Source organism: Athene cunicularia (genome assembly GCF_003259725.1).
Source record: "Athene cunicularia isolate RWA chromosome 4 unlocalized genomic scaffold, athCun1 chr4_part2, whole genome shotgun sequence".
Classification (NCBI taxonomy): Eukaryota; Metazoa; Chordata; class Aves; order Strigiformes; family Strigidae; genus Athene; species Athene cunicularia.
The window spans coordinates 7019407-7033731 of NW_020799099.1; the positions used below are offsets into that span (position 1 = coordinate 7019407).

At 36.6% G+C, this 14325-nt stretch overlaps 1 protein-coding gene across 42 annotated transcripts in view; it reads left to right on the plus strand.

Moving 5' to 3' along the window:
- Window positions 1–14325, plus strand: part of CAMK2D (calcium/calmodulin dependent protein kinase II delta) — a 161617-nt gene that overhangs the window by 90119 nt on the left and 57173 nt on the right. For all 42 annotated transcript variants that reach the window (XM_026847789.1, XM_026847791.1, XM_026847802.1 and 39 more), the window contains exons 4-6: window positions 3605–3659; window positions 10746–10811; window positions 13388–13460. In XM_026847789.1, coding sequence (XP_026703590.1) covers window positions 3605–3659; window positions 10746–10811; window positions 13388–13460 — 194 coding nt within the window. The remainder of the gene's footprint in view (window positions 1–3604; window positions 3660–10745; window positions 10812–13387; window positions 13461–14325) is intronic.

Sequence of the window (14325 nt, forward strand, 5' to 3'; positions counted from 1 at the left end):
TTTCAGAGACAATCAGGGGCATGTGATCCTGATTCAGAGGAGGATTTGTCCTGTCTCATGTCTATGATTCAGACATTTGGGAGGAAAGAAAAAAGAATTAATGTGATCCTTGAAGAAGATAGCCCTATGGACGTGTAGAGTTTGGCTACTGAGGAAATAGCCTCACCAGGCTGACAGAACACATTGTCCATCATCTCAAATCGCAATCCTTTTCTAGGCAGAAGGGAGCTATGATTCTGCGGTGACACTGAACAAAGAAGCTCTCTTCTAGAAAAGGATGTGACAAAGTGAGAGCACCTCCTGTTTCAGGCAAGCAGTGAAGCTCTGGAAGTCCCTTTCACATGGTGCCATGCTGGTCTTCTTACTAACAGGGATATGATAGATGCCTTTATCCAAGATAAAACTTGTACTCTTGGCTTTAGTATTGATATGATGTATGTTGTTGGGCTAGGTATTTATCTTCTCTGACATAGTAGGAATATGCAACCGTTCTGTATCGAGCTGTTGATATCTATATGTAATAGTCATATTGTGTCTATTTCAGTCTGTATAAATATGGAGTATTTATTGCAGGGTTAAACATGGATGTTCCTAGCAGTACAAGTGTTAGAAACAATTATTTTTTTAAAAAAAAAGAGGGTGAGTAGGGGCTTTGTACTGCTTTGAACCAAAGGCAATGAAATGCAGCTTACTGTTCTACGACTTTGTTGCTTCAGAGTCACAGTTTTAAAACTGTGCCTTAATGCCTGTAGGTTCACGTTGACTTCATTCTTACCTAGGAGATTATTTTCTCATAAATGCATGTCAGAAAGTCATTCTGTGTTTAAAAACTAAGTGGTAATTAAAGAATACAGTCCTGTCCTTCAGCTGGTTGCTAGCAAATCCGTGCTAGAGCATTAGGAAAAGTGAACTATGAAAACTAAGTGTGTGAGTATGGATATAGGCTGTTCACTCTTTTGTAGCCACGAGCTCAAGGTGAGAATGTCTGGTTTTAATACCAAAGTAATACTTTAAAGGTGGATTTTACTTCTAAATTTGAGGATTTAATACTTTGTTTCAATTCACTAAAGACAGTTCAAAAATCTGGGTTGCTTTAAGTGTTTCAGAGCTATTTGAAAGCAGTTGGCAGCAAATTTTTCTGCCTCACCAGAAATATTTGGTAGTTCTAAATATCTGTACATTATATGGGAAATCAGATATGAAGGCTTTTGCCTGTTTGAAAAGAATGCTGTTAGCAAGGAGAGGAATGCTGCTTTGAATTTTAAAAGTGTTTACAGAAAAACCATGCTTCGAGTTATTATCTATTTCAGGAACAGGCAGTTTCTGTCAAAATGTATAATTTGCTATGTATTAAATCTTAGAAAGTTTTAAACTTTTTTTGGAGAGATATATGCAGTATGTACTAGCTGCACCCCAAAATTTATTATTTTAGGGTTATATTGCATCTCTGTGACATACCCAAGGGTCTGTACAAAATCTCATTTCTGAGCACTCATTCATGAGTAGTATCTTTCATTCCACTGTATGAAGTAGTACACTCAAAAGCCAGATGTTTTAGGGGTCTCTGTTCTGAGCTAGAAATTTCAGGATACTGTTCTAGGCTAGTACTTGGTGTCTCATTTCACATTTGGTTTGCTTTAAAGATATGAGACATTTGGCGGTATTGAAATCTCACCAACCAGAAAACAAGCTGATTTTGGTTTGTTTTTTTTGTTTGGTTGGGTGTTTTTTGTTTGTTTTTTGGCAGCAATGTATTACCTTGATCTTTTATGCTCAAGGCTTGCACTTTGTAAAAACTTAAACAAATCTACAATATAGAACCAGCCAAAACCACAAATTCTGATTTAGACCTACTTGGCTCTTCTGAATCATCACGAGCTCTGGGCAGTGAGTCAGCCAAGAGCTGGTTTTCTCTTCAGTATTGTGTAAACACAAGATGTTTCCCTGGGCTAAATATTATTAAGTTAAAAAGTCATGTTTATTTTATTTTAATTTTTTTTAAATGTCATGTATAAAAAATTATTTATACATAAAGCTACCATCTGGGGAAATCTGAAAACCCTTTCCTTCTACACTTTCTTCATCAACTCAGTTTTGAACACAAAGCAGTTTTAAGGTACCCTGATTTTTTTTTTATTTGGTTCTGTAAGTGATAATGACTTGGATCAGACTGCTGACAAAACTTCATGTATTGTGGGAAAATTAGTTTTGGAAATTGCCATTTCATTTGAAGTAATTAAGAAAAACCATAGGACTTAATTCATAGGACTTAATTCATAGTTCTATCACTATGCGGTTACTTAAAATTCAAAATGAAGGTTCTGCAGCTCACTAGTGCATTCTCGGGGAAAACTTTAGATATGGATATATAGGTGTATGTAAACATGAATTGGGGTTTTAATCATTAGGATGCTGTAAGCTTGTCCACTGTGTCAAGCACTGGAAAAGCTAATGGCTATTTTTTAGACATGACATCCTTTTGCTTCTGGCAAGTCCTCTCATGCACCTTACATCTTTTCAGAATTCATGGCGATTTGATGAGAGGCATTTACCTTGCCGAGCTGTCACACACCCAAGCACATTTTCTCCTCCTGCCCACCCTTGCTGTCTGTAGGTCTGGCTGAGCACTCGCAGCCAGGTGGTGGGTAGTCCCAGTCACTTTGCTTTAGTCTTCCAGCTGTGGTGTTGGCCATCACGGTAGTAATTGATCATAGATTGGCAGGCATCAGTCTGACAGTAGATTTATCTCTTCGCAACTCTTCACTATTCATGTGGTTGAAGCGGATGGCAGGTAAGAAGATTAGAGGGAAGAAAAAAAAAAAAAGTTATAGAAACAGGAGTGGGAATATAGCTTATTCCTTTTTTGACCCCATTTATTTTGGTATAGTCAAATGCTTTTAGTTTGTAATGATGCTTTCTCTTTCAAAATCAGCATGGATTATGGAATTTGTTAACACAACCCTTAAAGTTTGTTGTTCTGCTGAAATCTATGATTCATAGTGGATTTTCTTCCCTCATCTTGTTTTGTTTACAACTTTAAAGATGTAATACTGCTGAGAAAATAGTTGTATGACATTAAGAATACTGTTTTAAGAGAATTAAATCCAGTGACTGGGAACTCCTGTGTATGCTGTTTAAAAGGCTGAATGCAGGTTCTGCCTAGGAAAAAGAGAGTTGCATCGCATTAATACAATATATTAAGATGAAGTTTGACTGTGCTTTTAGTACTTGTTTAGTCATGATTCAGCATGAAGGGCAATGGCAATGTGCAGTGCACATGTACATGCCCATATGTGCAGGAGGTGGTAGGAAGTGACTGCAGCCTTCTGTGGCATAGTAAAAGCAGAGCTCCTTTAAAAATAACTACAATGAGCTGCACATACAGTCTCTTGGCTTCTTTATCTCACATTATGAAAAAGAACATTCTAAGGGTAGATAATTTAAAGAAAAAACAACAGAATCATGCCGATGAGAAGACACACAGATGCAATACCAGCTCTACAGTAGAATTATAATTCTCCCTTCTCCCCCCAAATAAAGACAGACATTAAAGACATGAAAAAGATGACTGGTGTTTATCTTTTTTTTCCCCCCCTTTCAATAGTGCGGCTTCATGACAGCATATCAGAAGAAGGATTCCATTACTTAGTCTTTGACTTGTAAGTATGTGTTTTGCATATGTTTAGCATGTTGGGGATGTGGTATTCAAACTTTTAGATGTAAATACAAGCTCACAAGATAAATGCATGGTTCTGTTGCAATGAATTGAACAAATAGAGCTGGAAAGACAGTAAAATATTTGGGTATTTGCATGTGCAATAACTGATTTGTAAGTGTCACTGTAAGAATTCCATATTAAAAACTGAATAAGTAGGGCTACTGTTGAAGTCAATTTTAATATAAAATGTAGGTAAGTAGAAGTTTTGTGATATCTGCCAAAACTAAGTAAACATATGACTCAGAAAAAACAATTTGCTGCAAGCCAGTTGTTTGTAAAGGAAACATATAAAAACATGTGGAAGAATAGATTCTCTACAGAAAATCTCCATTGCTGGATTGAAAGGTAAGCCTGAGTTTCCTAGAGGGAAAGACTCTTTCAGAATTTTATTCCCTATTGATAGCATACTGGTATATAGAATGTTTCATTTTGACACTATTCAGAATGTAGAATGCCCAGCATATAGAAAGGAAGTTTCCTACTTCTCATTTAGCTTCAGGAATTTCAGTCCTGTGAGCTGTTCGAGTAGTGACTGTGGGTATGTGGAGCTTCTTCTACGTAAGGCTGTTTAGTGGAAGAAGGGATGGTGACAACATCTCAGACTCTTTTAAAAATAGACACTGTTGTTCTTCATTATTCCCTGGGACAGGCAAAGTTTTCTTCTTGCTTGCAAAGTTACTGCTTTTGGTTCTGGGTATGGGCAAAGATGAACAATTAGGAATTGTCTTGCAAAACTGACTTACTTAAGTAAAATTATCTATTTACATTGCAGATTTTTCCACGATAGTTTCTGGTTTTGACCAACAACACTTCCCACTCCCAACAGCTTTCTTAGGCCCAACATGGGTTGCTGGTTAGAATGAGAATACATTATTTTCCCTAGAAATATGCTCATTTCTAAGCATCCAAACTGAAATACTTGCATTCAGCATAGCTAAGATAGAACCTGGACCTTCCACAATCAGTAGTGTGCTTTCATGTTCAGGTTACATTCTGTTTTATCTTCTGACTTAATTTTTTTTAAGATTTCTTCAAGACTAGATTTCAGACTAGCAGTACAAAAATATTAAATAGTCTCCAGTGAAGGCATTCAGGATGCAATACTCAAATCCTAACTGGTCTGAACAGGAACTTGTATTCAATTTGTATATATGCCAGGTAAGTGCTCTGACTGTTGATTTGGAAATGGATCTATGGCACAACATGCATACTTGTTCTCTGACATGTGCTGGGCTTTGTTTCGCCTTTTTTTTTTTAAGGACAACAAAGGAAATATTTCTATGATGAATTGGAAAAATCTTCTTAATCCTGAACATTTCTGAGAAGCGCATGCAGAGTTCTTAGTTCTAGGGACAATGTCCCCTTTATAAACTGGTGGCTTTTTTATTTTTTTATTGAACTACTGTACTATTAGAAACTATGGCATACTGTAATTGCAGTTAGTCAACTTCTGCCTTAAATTGAATATATAATGCCAGACATAGGAGACTATGAACTAAAAGGAATTTGAATAACTGCAAAGTTGTAGATACCAGTATCTCAATATAAACAGAACAAAAGAAGCCTATATTCTGCAATAAAAATTAATACCTAACACAAAGATACTCCCTTGGCAGAGAAGTAGATTGTGCAGGAAGCATTTTGTACTGCCTGGATCTTTCTCTGTTTCCCCTCAGTCTGATTCAGGAAAAACACAGGAACAGATTTAAATATATGCCGTTCATCAGAATGATCCTCATGGTTTTGTTTTTTATCCTCTTCAAAGAAAGAGAGCTTTTTATGGTTTTTTTTTTTATGTGATCATGTGGTTTGAGGGTTTTGTCAAAATTAATTATTTAAAAAAAAAAAAAAGTCTAAATGGTAGAGGCAATGACTGTACTGAGATAGTTGTCTTTGGAAAAGCAATATATTGCATTCTTGAAGAACTTTTGCCTAATTAGTACGAATGGCTGCTCACACTTTTTCATTCAGACTGGGAAATTATAGCTGTAATGCTTCACTATTTATTAGTGAAACATCATCTTTTAGTGCAGCTACAAATGTGTGGGTTAGCTGCTACTTTAAATGTACATAAAAGAGCTGCCACAAAAAAGGTACCATATGGACTTCTTTAATATGAAGGCTAAGTACATGCTTTTATTTATTTATTTAATTTTTATTCAACAGGAGCCTGACTGTGGTGTAACACTGTCACTCCACCCACACATACCATCATGTCATTATCTTAATGATTTCTTTCAGACTGTGTGGGATTCAGTATGACTGTTTCTTCAGAAATTTCTTTTAGCCTGCATCCCACATAAGAAAGTGAAGAGGAAGAGTGTTTTTTCTGTGAATAGAAAAAAACAATCATTGTCACTTTCTATTTTGAATTTCTAATAATCTTTTTTGAATTAATGTGGTAGAGATGTCTGCAGTCTGAACAGAAGCCTGTTGCTTTGCTTGTATACTTTAGTGATAGCTGTGCTTTTATATGGAGAAAAAAGTGATTAACCTCTGTTACAGGCGTGCATTTGGGTGTAGAGTTCTAGTGTCAAAATGGGAAGCTGGAAGTCTATTAAAATCCATTGGAAACTGGACACTGAACAATGAAATATGTGCTTTCTGATAAAATGCAGCATTGGGGTGTTCCTGCAAGAAGTCCTGCATGTGAGGGAAATAGATGCACTCAAGTATTGACATATGAGAGAGAGAAAAAATTTATCTTCGGTTGCTGAATCCCTATCTCTGAAATATATACACAGTGGTGTTGTTCCAGAGTATGGTAGTTGTTTTGCACTTGACTAGGCAAAGTAGTGATTTTTCAAGGTCATCTGGATGTCATTGCCAAGGACAGAGGCATGTTACTGACCTACCAATAGAGCTCCTACTCTTTTAGAAAATTAACTAAGATAGCTTTCTGTGATAATTCTCCCAAGCAAAAGACTTGCTCCTGTTATGTTTCTCTAACTAGATACTGTGAAGTGATTTGCAGATTAACAAAATGTGTAGTAAGATTAGTAATGGACTACATGAAGATTCTTACTCCTCTTCCCTTATTGGTTAAGGCAACTGCAGTTAGGATTTGCGTCTCTCTGTCAGCCCATTTCAGTTGCTAAGCACGAATGAGATTGTCTTCAGTGTTAATGATGTTAGATGAGTTCAAATCCAATCAATTCTGTCAGTATTAATTGCTGTATCTGAATGGAAACAGCTGTAGCACTTCAAGACTCTCTTGTGCAGGTCAATGACAGTCTCTTTTTTCAGTGTCTTCCATTTTAATGCACTTGATATGATGCAACAATTGGTACATTTAGAATCCCAGCATTGCTGTTGAATCCCAAGTGAGGGACTGCACTGTGTAGAATAAACAAAAATACCAAAAAAAGAAACAAAAGCCTGATTGCAGAACAATGTTTGCCTACAGTAAATGCCTGAACCTTTCTTTTTGAGAAGTAGAAAGGTCAGAGATAAATAAAAAGTATATGGCCACTGTAATTTTGCAAACTGCTTTCTTGTATCTTCATTACAAAAGCAATTTAAGAAACAAGGATGTAAACTAGGAGGAAACAACACCAGTGTGATCACCAGCAGAGGGTTTTTTATCTAGCTTTGCTAATTTGGGAGTTCCTTTATTATATCTTCATGTGTTTGTAAGTTTTCCTAATCAGCTGAATATGGTACATGATATTGAGTATTTCTGTAGGTGTTGCTACCAATGCTTGCATCAAAAAATGTGGCATTTAACATTAAATGCAGTAATTTTTTTAGTGAGTGTAGAAAGTCAGTTGAATGAAGCAGTTAAAAACTGCTTCTTAATGTACCTCTTCCAAGAGGTAAACAGAAACAGCATCCTTCCTACATGGAATCCTTCTGTTTGCCCCTCCCTGCAGTTTTCCTGAAAGACATATCTGGTGCAGAGGGCCTTGGTATTCTACATGCTGCTTGTACTTCTGTTGTTTAAACAAACCCGTGTGCTTTATTTGTTGCCATTTTAGTATGATCTTCAGAAAATTACAAAAAAACAATAGTTTGTGAGAACAAGTGTCTTTTAATTTGTGCCGTGAAAGTTACTAGAGCTCATACCATGAATGTTCTGTCCTGAAATAAAAATTCACTGAAGTCAATGTATCTGTATCAAAGCCATTGAGATCCATTTGCTTCCCATTCTAATTTTGAGGGGAGAAAGTAGCTTGACAGCTGTTCACATAGCTTTATATTGAAGGACCAAAGTTCTTTGTGTTTTTTTTTAACTTTTTACCTTCCACTGTTCACTTATTGGGAAGCCCAAAAGGGGACACAGTACTCCAGGTGGGATCTCACAAGTGCCAAATGCAAAAGAAGAATAGCTTCCTTCAACCTGCAAGCTGTCCTATATCATGATGCCGTTGACCTTTTTTTGCTGCAGGGGCCCATTGCTCAAGCATGCTCAATGAGCAAAGGCCAACAATTTTCTCAGTCAGAGGCTCAGGAGATGCAGGTGAGTTCTAGCCACTTAGTCCCCTGCACTACCTTCCTTCATTATGGCCATTTAGCTGTCTTCTGAGAATTATTCCTAATGTATCCTTCAGAGTGACAGAGCGTGGGAATTATTGACCACTTGTTTGGTTGTCAGTGAAATTCACCTGTTCTGTTTTTATTTTTTCACCATTTAACAATGGCTATGAATGCCAAGCAAATAGGAATGTACATCCCCCGCTTTTCTCCATGCTTGATGAGAACAAGCATCAGATTGGTGTTCTCTCCTACTGAAATGCAGTTTGACAAAAGCTTTTTCTTTTCTTTTTTTGGTTTGGATGAAAAATGAGTGTTTTAGGGAAGAATAAGATCAAAGGATGCTTTGGTTTTTTATTCATCACAAAGTGAGAATTAGTCCTCTTTACCAGAACTGTGGTAGACAAATATGTATGCAGAAAGGAGGTATCAAAGACTGTCAAAATATGCATCAATCAAATATTTTGTGTTATTGCAACCAAAGCCAGTTTCTGGAAGGTAGAAAAGAAAAAGAAAAAGAAAGAGAGTATAAATTCGGCAACCAGCTATTTTACCTCCTCCAGTTTTTATGGCAGACTTTTGCACAAAATGTCATTCTGCTACCTGAAAGCGATTACTTTCCAAAGTCAGTAAGGTGTGAACTCAGAAAAAGGGTGATGTAGCCCATTTCTGCCTTTCTCCAATGTGACACAGTAAAAGTGATCTAGAACAAACTGTTAGTACAGCAATTTGCAAATGAATGTTACAGTTTTGAAGATTCAAAGTATCCTCATTTTTGATTTTTTAATCCTTTTAAACTTAATTCTATTCAATAATGATTGTATTCATTGTAGTATAGCTTTTTAAGCATTTTAATCTTTAAGTATCTTGTAGCCCACTGGCTTTTACATTTGGGAATTTATTGAGAATGTAATGTGCTCTATGAAAATTCACTACACTCATAAACAGTAAGGAAATACAAACATTGATCTCCCATCTGGGATCTATTTATGTTGGCATATCAGTAGGATCAAGGTTTTGGAAAGCTGGAATCAGACTAACTCATGCATCCTGTCTGTTGAGGCTGCGTTTAGGTGTCATGGTTAGGCTGTGCACTTGGGTATTCCACACTGTGCATTTTCTAGGCTTGCATCTGTTTTCAGCCATACAATACAGCACCTGGATATATGAAGATTAGCATTTAGCTGTGGAAATATGCCCATGTATTCCATAAAAGGGAGATGTTATAGTACAGGAAAGGTCTTCCTGTTTCTTGGAGTCCTCTGTCTTGTTGACACAGGCAGCCAAGTTTTACGATTTTATTTAAAAGCTCATCAATCTTCATCTTTAAAATAGAGCACCTGTCTCAGTTACTTTACCAAAAACTGTTTAATTACACCAGTTTTATGATTGTTAGAAAACTTCTGATTTTAACCCTATATTTCTTCACACGCATTTTATGCTTATTTATTATTGTACCAATATTGTCCCTTACAACTCTCCTCTATGGGGAGCATGGTTTATGCTCTTTGTCTTCAGCATTTATTTTCATCCCTCTTAAACTTTGTTTTGCCAACGTAAACTGACTTTGCTTCTCTGAGCAAGTAATGGATAGTCTAGTAGCAATTTTTTGCTCATATTGCTGTTTCGGTTCCCTTTTCTGAATGTGTGTGACCAGCACTGTGTATGAGGAGGGATTTTACTGCTGTATGTAAGGCCATTGTTGTCACCTTGTTTCAAATGCATTCCAAGACTGTGGCAGCATCCTGCTCATGACTCATTCTGGACTGTCATCTTTGTGTTATAACAACACAGCTTTATTTCTTTTTAGCCACTTCCTACTACTAAACCACTGGTTGTACAATGAAATACTAAGTATGCAACCATGCACTTTTGCTTCTGTTACTGGTCCTCTGCATCATACAGTTCTTCCCTTTACTATTAAAGCCTCTTAAATAATTTAAAGTAGCTCTTTCATTAAATTATTGCTACTTTCTTGACAAAGATAACTGAAAATTTTCTAGGAAAAAAAATGTGCCATTAAAATGATTAAGGTGCTCTGCTTCTACTGATAACTCTCCTTCCAACTCAGAAATTTTGTAAGTGCAAAAAGCAAGCTACTCAGGCACATGGTTACACCTCTGTTATGTTTTGACCTATACTTAAAGGCCCTTTTCCCTTTCTTTCATCTGTCTTACATCGCAGTTCTCAATTTATCCTGAAGTGTTCTGAACTTCAGCCACAATTTTCCTTGCTGGTCAGTTCCTTTTATTCTTGTAGTTTTACTGCTTACTCTTGACATCCTTAACTGATGTATGGCATCTCACCCAATAAGCTGCTGCTCTTTGCTTTTATTTTCTAGTTACAATTGCTCTTCCACCACATCCTTTTTATTCATGTAATGATTTGGATGGACAAACCTTCCACTTCAGCTCCTTCACGTTGCTGCTCAAGACCTCTTGCATTTCTGTACAAACATTCCAGTTACTGCTCTCTGACTTCTCCCTGTCAAGTTAAATTAAGATGCACATTTTCACTTCTGAAATCTCCTTTCCCATCTTGCTTTCCCTAACAGAGTCACTGGAGGTGAATTGTTTGAAGATATAGTTGCAAGAGAATATTATAGTGAAGCAGATGCCAGGTAAGTCACTTGTTTTTCTAATGTTGCCTTTAATGATTCTAGGATAGTTACTTAAATATCTCATGGTGTTTGGCATCAGTTTCACCAGCACAGTCAGTAAGACTCCAGGACTTCTCCTAGAGTTCCCTTAGACTTGGAAGGGCATGGTTTGGTGCTTTGAGCTCACGACTATGTGGTGGAGAACTCATATGAAGTCTTGATGTCTGCTGATATGAAGAACCTGAAATTGGATCTCAGTTTGTTAAAATCTTTATAAATTTGTGAATTTATTAAAATCTTACCCAGTTTTCTCTTCTGAAAACTGGACGTAAAATTTCAGCTACCTCATCTACAAATTCTTACATTTGTTGATCAAAGTTTAAAATATATGTTGGTCTGGAAAGAATTTTACATTAAATAAATATAATTTTTTTCTCAGTCTAGAAGTACTAATTTCCTTTTCATTTTTAAACATTTTTGTTGTGTTTCATCAATAAGCAATTATACTGTGCATCTCATAGTCTGAGCTCAAATATGAAATCTCTAGCAATTTTCTGCAAGTGCTTGTTGAAAAACTTGAAGAATAAGTTGACAATTATCATAATTTGCATGCTAACATAAAGTATCAGGGCCATTTTTCCATCTCAGAATCTGTTTGCCCTCATACAATAATAAATCTTAAATATTCTCATATAATTATGAATCTTAAACATTGTGGTCAATTACTTTAAAGAGAATACGTTTTACAACTGCTCTCTTCACAGAAAATCTATCCTCGTGTTTCTGTGAATTTATAGTCACACACCACCATTGATACATATTTAGTACATATAACATTCAGTTATTCATTTACATTTGGAATTAATTGGCAGACAACCAGAAAGCATTAAGGGTTCCTAACAACAGTGGTAGGATAATAAACAAGCAAGAAGTTACTCTGAATATTAGGAAGCTTCCACTGTTTATGGGTCTTATTAATTTCTGTAGGAATGGTAAAAACATCATTACTTTAAGCATTTGCATGTGGAACAACACGTAGCAAAACAAGATATAGAAGAGAAAACAGAATGGGTAATTTAGGTGGTGTGGAAAGAGAGGAGCTATACTGAAAAAATTTTGATTTATTTTTTGCCTGCTGCGATTCAAGCAGAATTTATAATATTGATGCCAAAAGCCAGCATATGGTGTCATTGTGTGTTTTTAAGATACCTGTGATTTAAAAGGAAAAATTGCAATTATTTTTTGTGTGTGTGTTCTAGAATTATGACATATTGGAAGGAGCTGTGTGCATATATATATATATATATAAAATATATATATATGCATTTTATATATTCAGTGAAAACTTGACCAAATAATGACTATCTAGTTATCATGCATCTCTGTATTTGTATATATTTATATATATATTCGTGTGTGTGTGTATATATATATATATATATAGTGTGTGTATGTGTGTGTATCCCTATAGAAATAGTTGATGGACTTTATAAATGCATATGCTAGGGCTGTTAATACTGGTCTGCACCTGCAAGCCCTTACTCACACAAGTAGTCATTACTCATATGAGCAGTCCAGTTCAGTGAGTTGTGAACTACTTGCATAAGAAAGGGTTTTCAGGCTTGGGCTCCAGTTACTGATTTATGGCCATTCCTTCTGAATTCCATTGTCAAAATGTTTTGGATGAGCAGTATCAAATCCTTGGCCCTTGACTACTATGTAGTACTTACAGTCACTGACTACTGCCACAAGGATGTCTTTAAAAAAAATAAAGTATAAGCTCTTGTGGTGCTGAAAAACATTTGAAAAAGTTCCAGTGCTCTAAAAGATGAATCAATAGTTGTGCTTTTTTGGCATCGTAGGCTGACCAAAACTTGCAAACCTGGGCATGGAAAAATAGGTGCTAATTAAATTATTTAAAGCACCAAAATAAAATATTTGTCTACTTTTTAATGTGGATTTCCATTTCCTGAGTGACTCCTAACTAAACTAGTGCTCGACGATATTTTAAATGAAAATGCATGCCACTTTTTTGACTTGGCTTTATTCTACTAGTAGTTTAAGAAACCATTAGATTCAAGATGAGAAATGTTTTGCTTTTCCTTAGCTTTTGACTTTGTTTCATTTGTTTGCGGTATATCATTTCATTTCTGAGCATTTCTTGTTTCAGCACTTGTTGTAATGTTAACTTCACTGTAAAAATTTAGAAAACCCGAAACATATCACTTAATTGTTTATTGCCTCCACTTTATTTTTCCTATAGCAGTTTTTGGAAACTGGAAAAAGCTTCCATACTGCTGAATGAAAATACAACCTAATGATTCTGTCTCATAGGTGTCATATGTTCCGTGTTAAATGTCTTTTTTTGGTTTGGTTTTAGTTTTGTGTTTTGTTTTTTTGGATGCTTTAGAGCTGGAAATATCTCTATATTCAACGTTGTTTTGTTCCAGTTCAATGTGCAATCAAGACTTGTCAGGAGGTGTAAAATTGGTTTTGTTCTTTTTTTTTTTTTTTTAAGTTTTATTTTATTTTGTATTTAATGTGATTATGTGCCTTTAAAATGTTCTCCCTTCCATTCTGCCCTTGTATCTTTGCAGTCATTGTATACAGCAGATTCTAGAAAGTGTTAATCATTGTCATCTAAATGGCATAGTTCACAGAGACCTGAAGGTCAGTATCTGGTGCCCATCAATTGGATATAAGAGTTTGGGGTTTTTTTTTCCACTGGGTAGGGGCAGAGGGTGGGTTGTCTGCGATGTTCCCTTGCCTATCCTACTCACTCTCAAAACAACTAGACGAACAAATAATGCATGACGCCTCTTTCCAGTTTGCAAGTCTACAGGCCTAATATACATCATGGCAAAAGGGGGAATGGTTGCCAAACAAACTGTCTCCTTCCAAAGCGCTGGATTTATCCCATGCTGTCGAACGTGTCTGGTATTCTGTTGAGGCTGTCCATGTATCGCTGTGTACGCACATGGAGGTGAACTTTGGCTGTGATGTATGTCAGCTTGCAGATTTAAATGCCACTTCTGTTCTGAGACCCCGGGTTGCAGTAGCAGAACAACCGGTCGCACACTGCTGCATTAGAGTATGACGAACCCTCAGGCAAGTGATGCTAATTGCCGACTAAATTGGACTGCGAGAAGTTAATAATTTACCTAAAACACCTCGCTTGGAGTGGGTTTTTTTTGTTACCTCAATGGCCGCTACAATTTCTGACGCCTCCGAAAGAGCTCTCGGTATGGAGAGGAGGAGAAAGTACAGAGGATGCAAAATATTTAATACGACCTCGTCAGTGAATTATTGACAAAATTCGTACGGTTGTCTGACAATTTTCCTTGTAAAAATTGTCATTAAAAAACCCCAAACTAAATTAACACTCACCAAAAAAAATACTACAGCCGACCTGAAGCATGTCTCCGAGGCCGGCCCCTTGCTGCCGCCACCGGGCGGGGTCCCGCAGCGGCGGTGCCTGAGGCCGTCGTGCTCTGAGCGGCGCGGGGCGGCGCGGAGCGGAGCGGAGCGGGGAGCC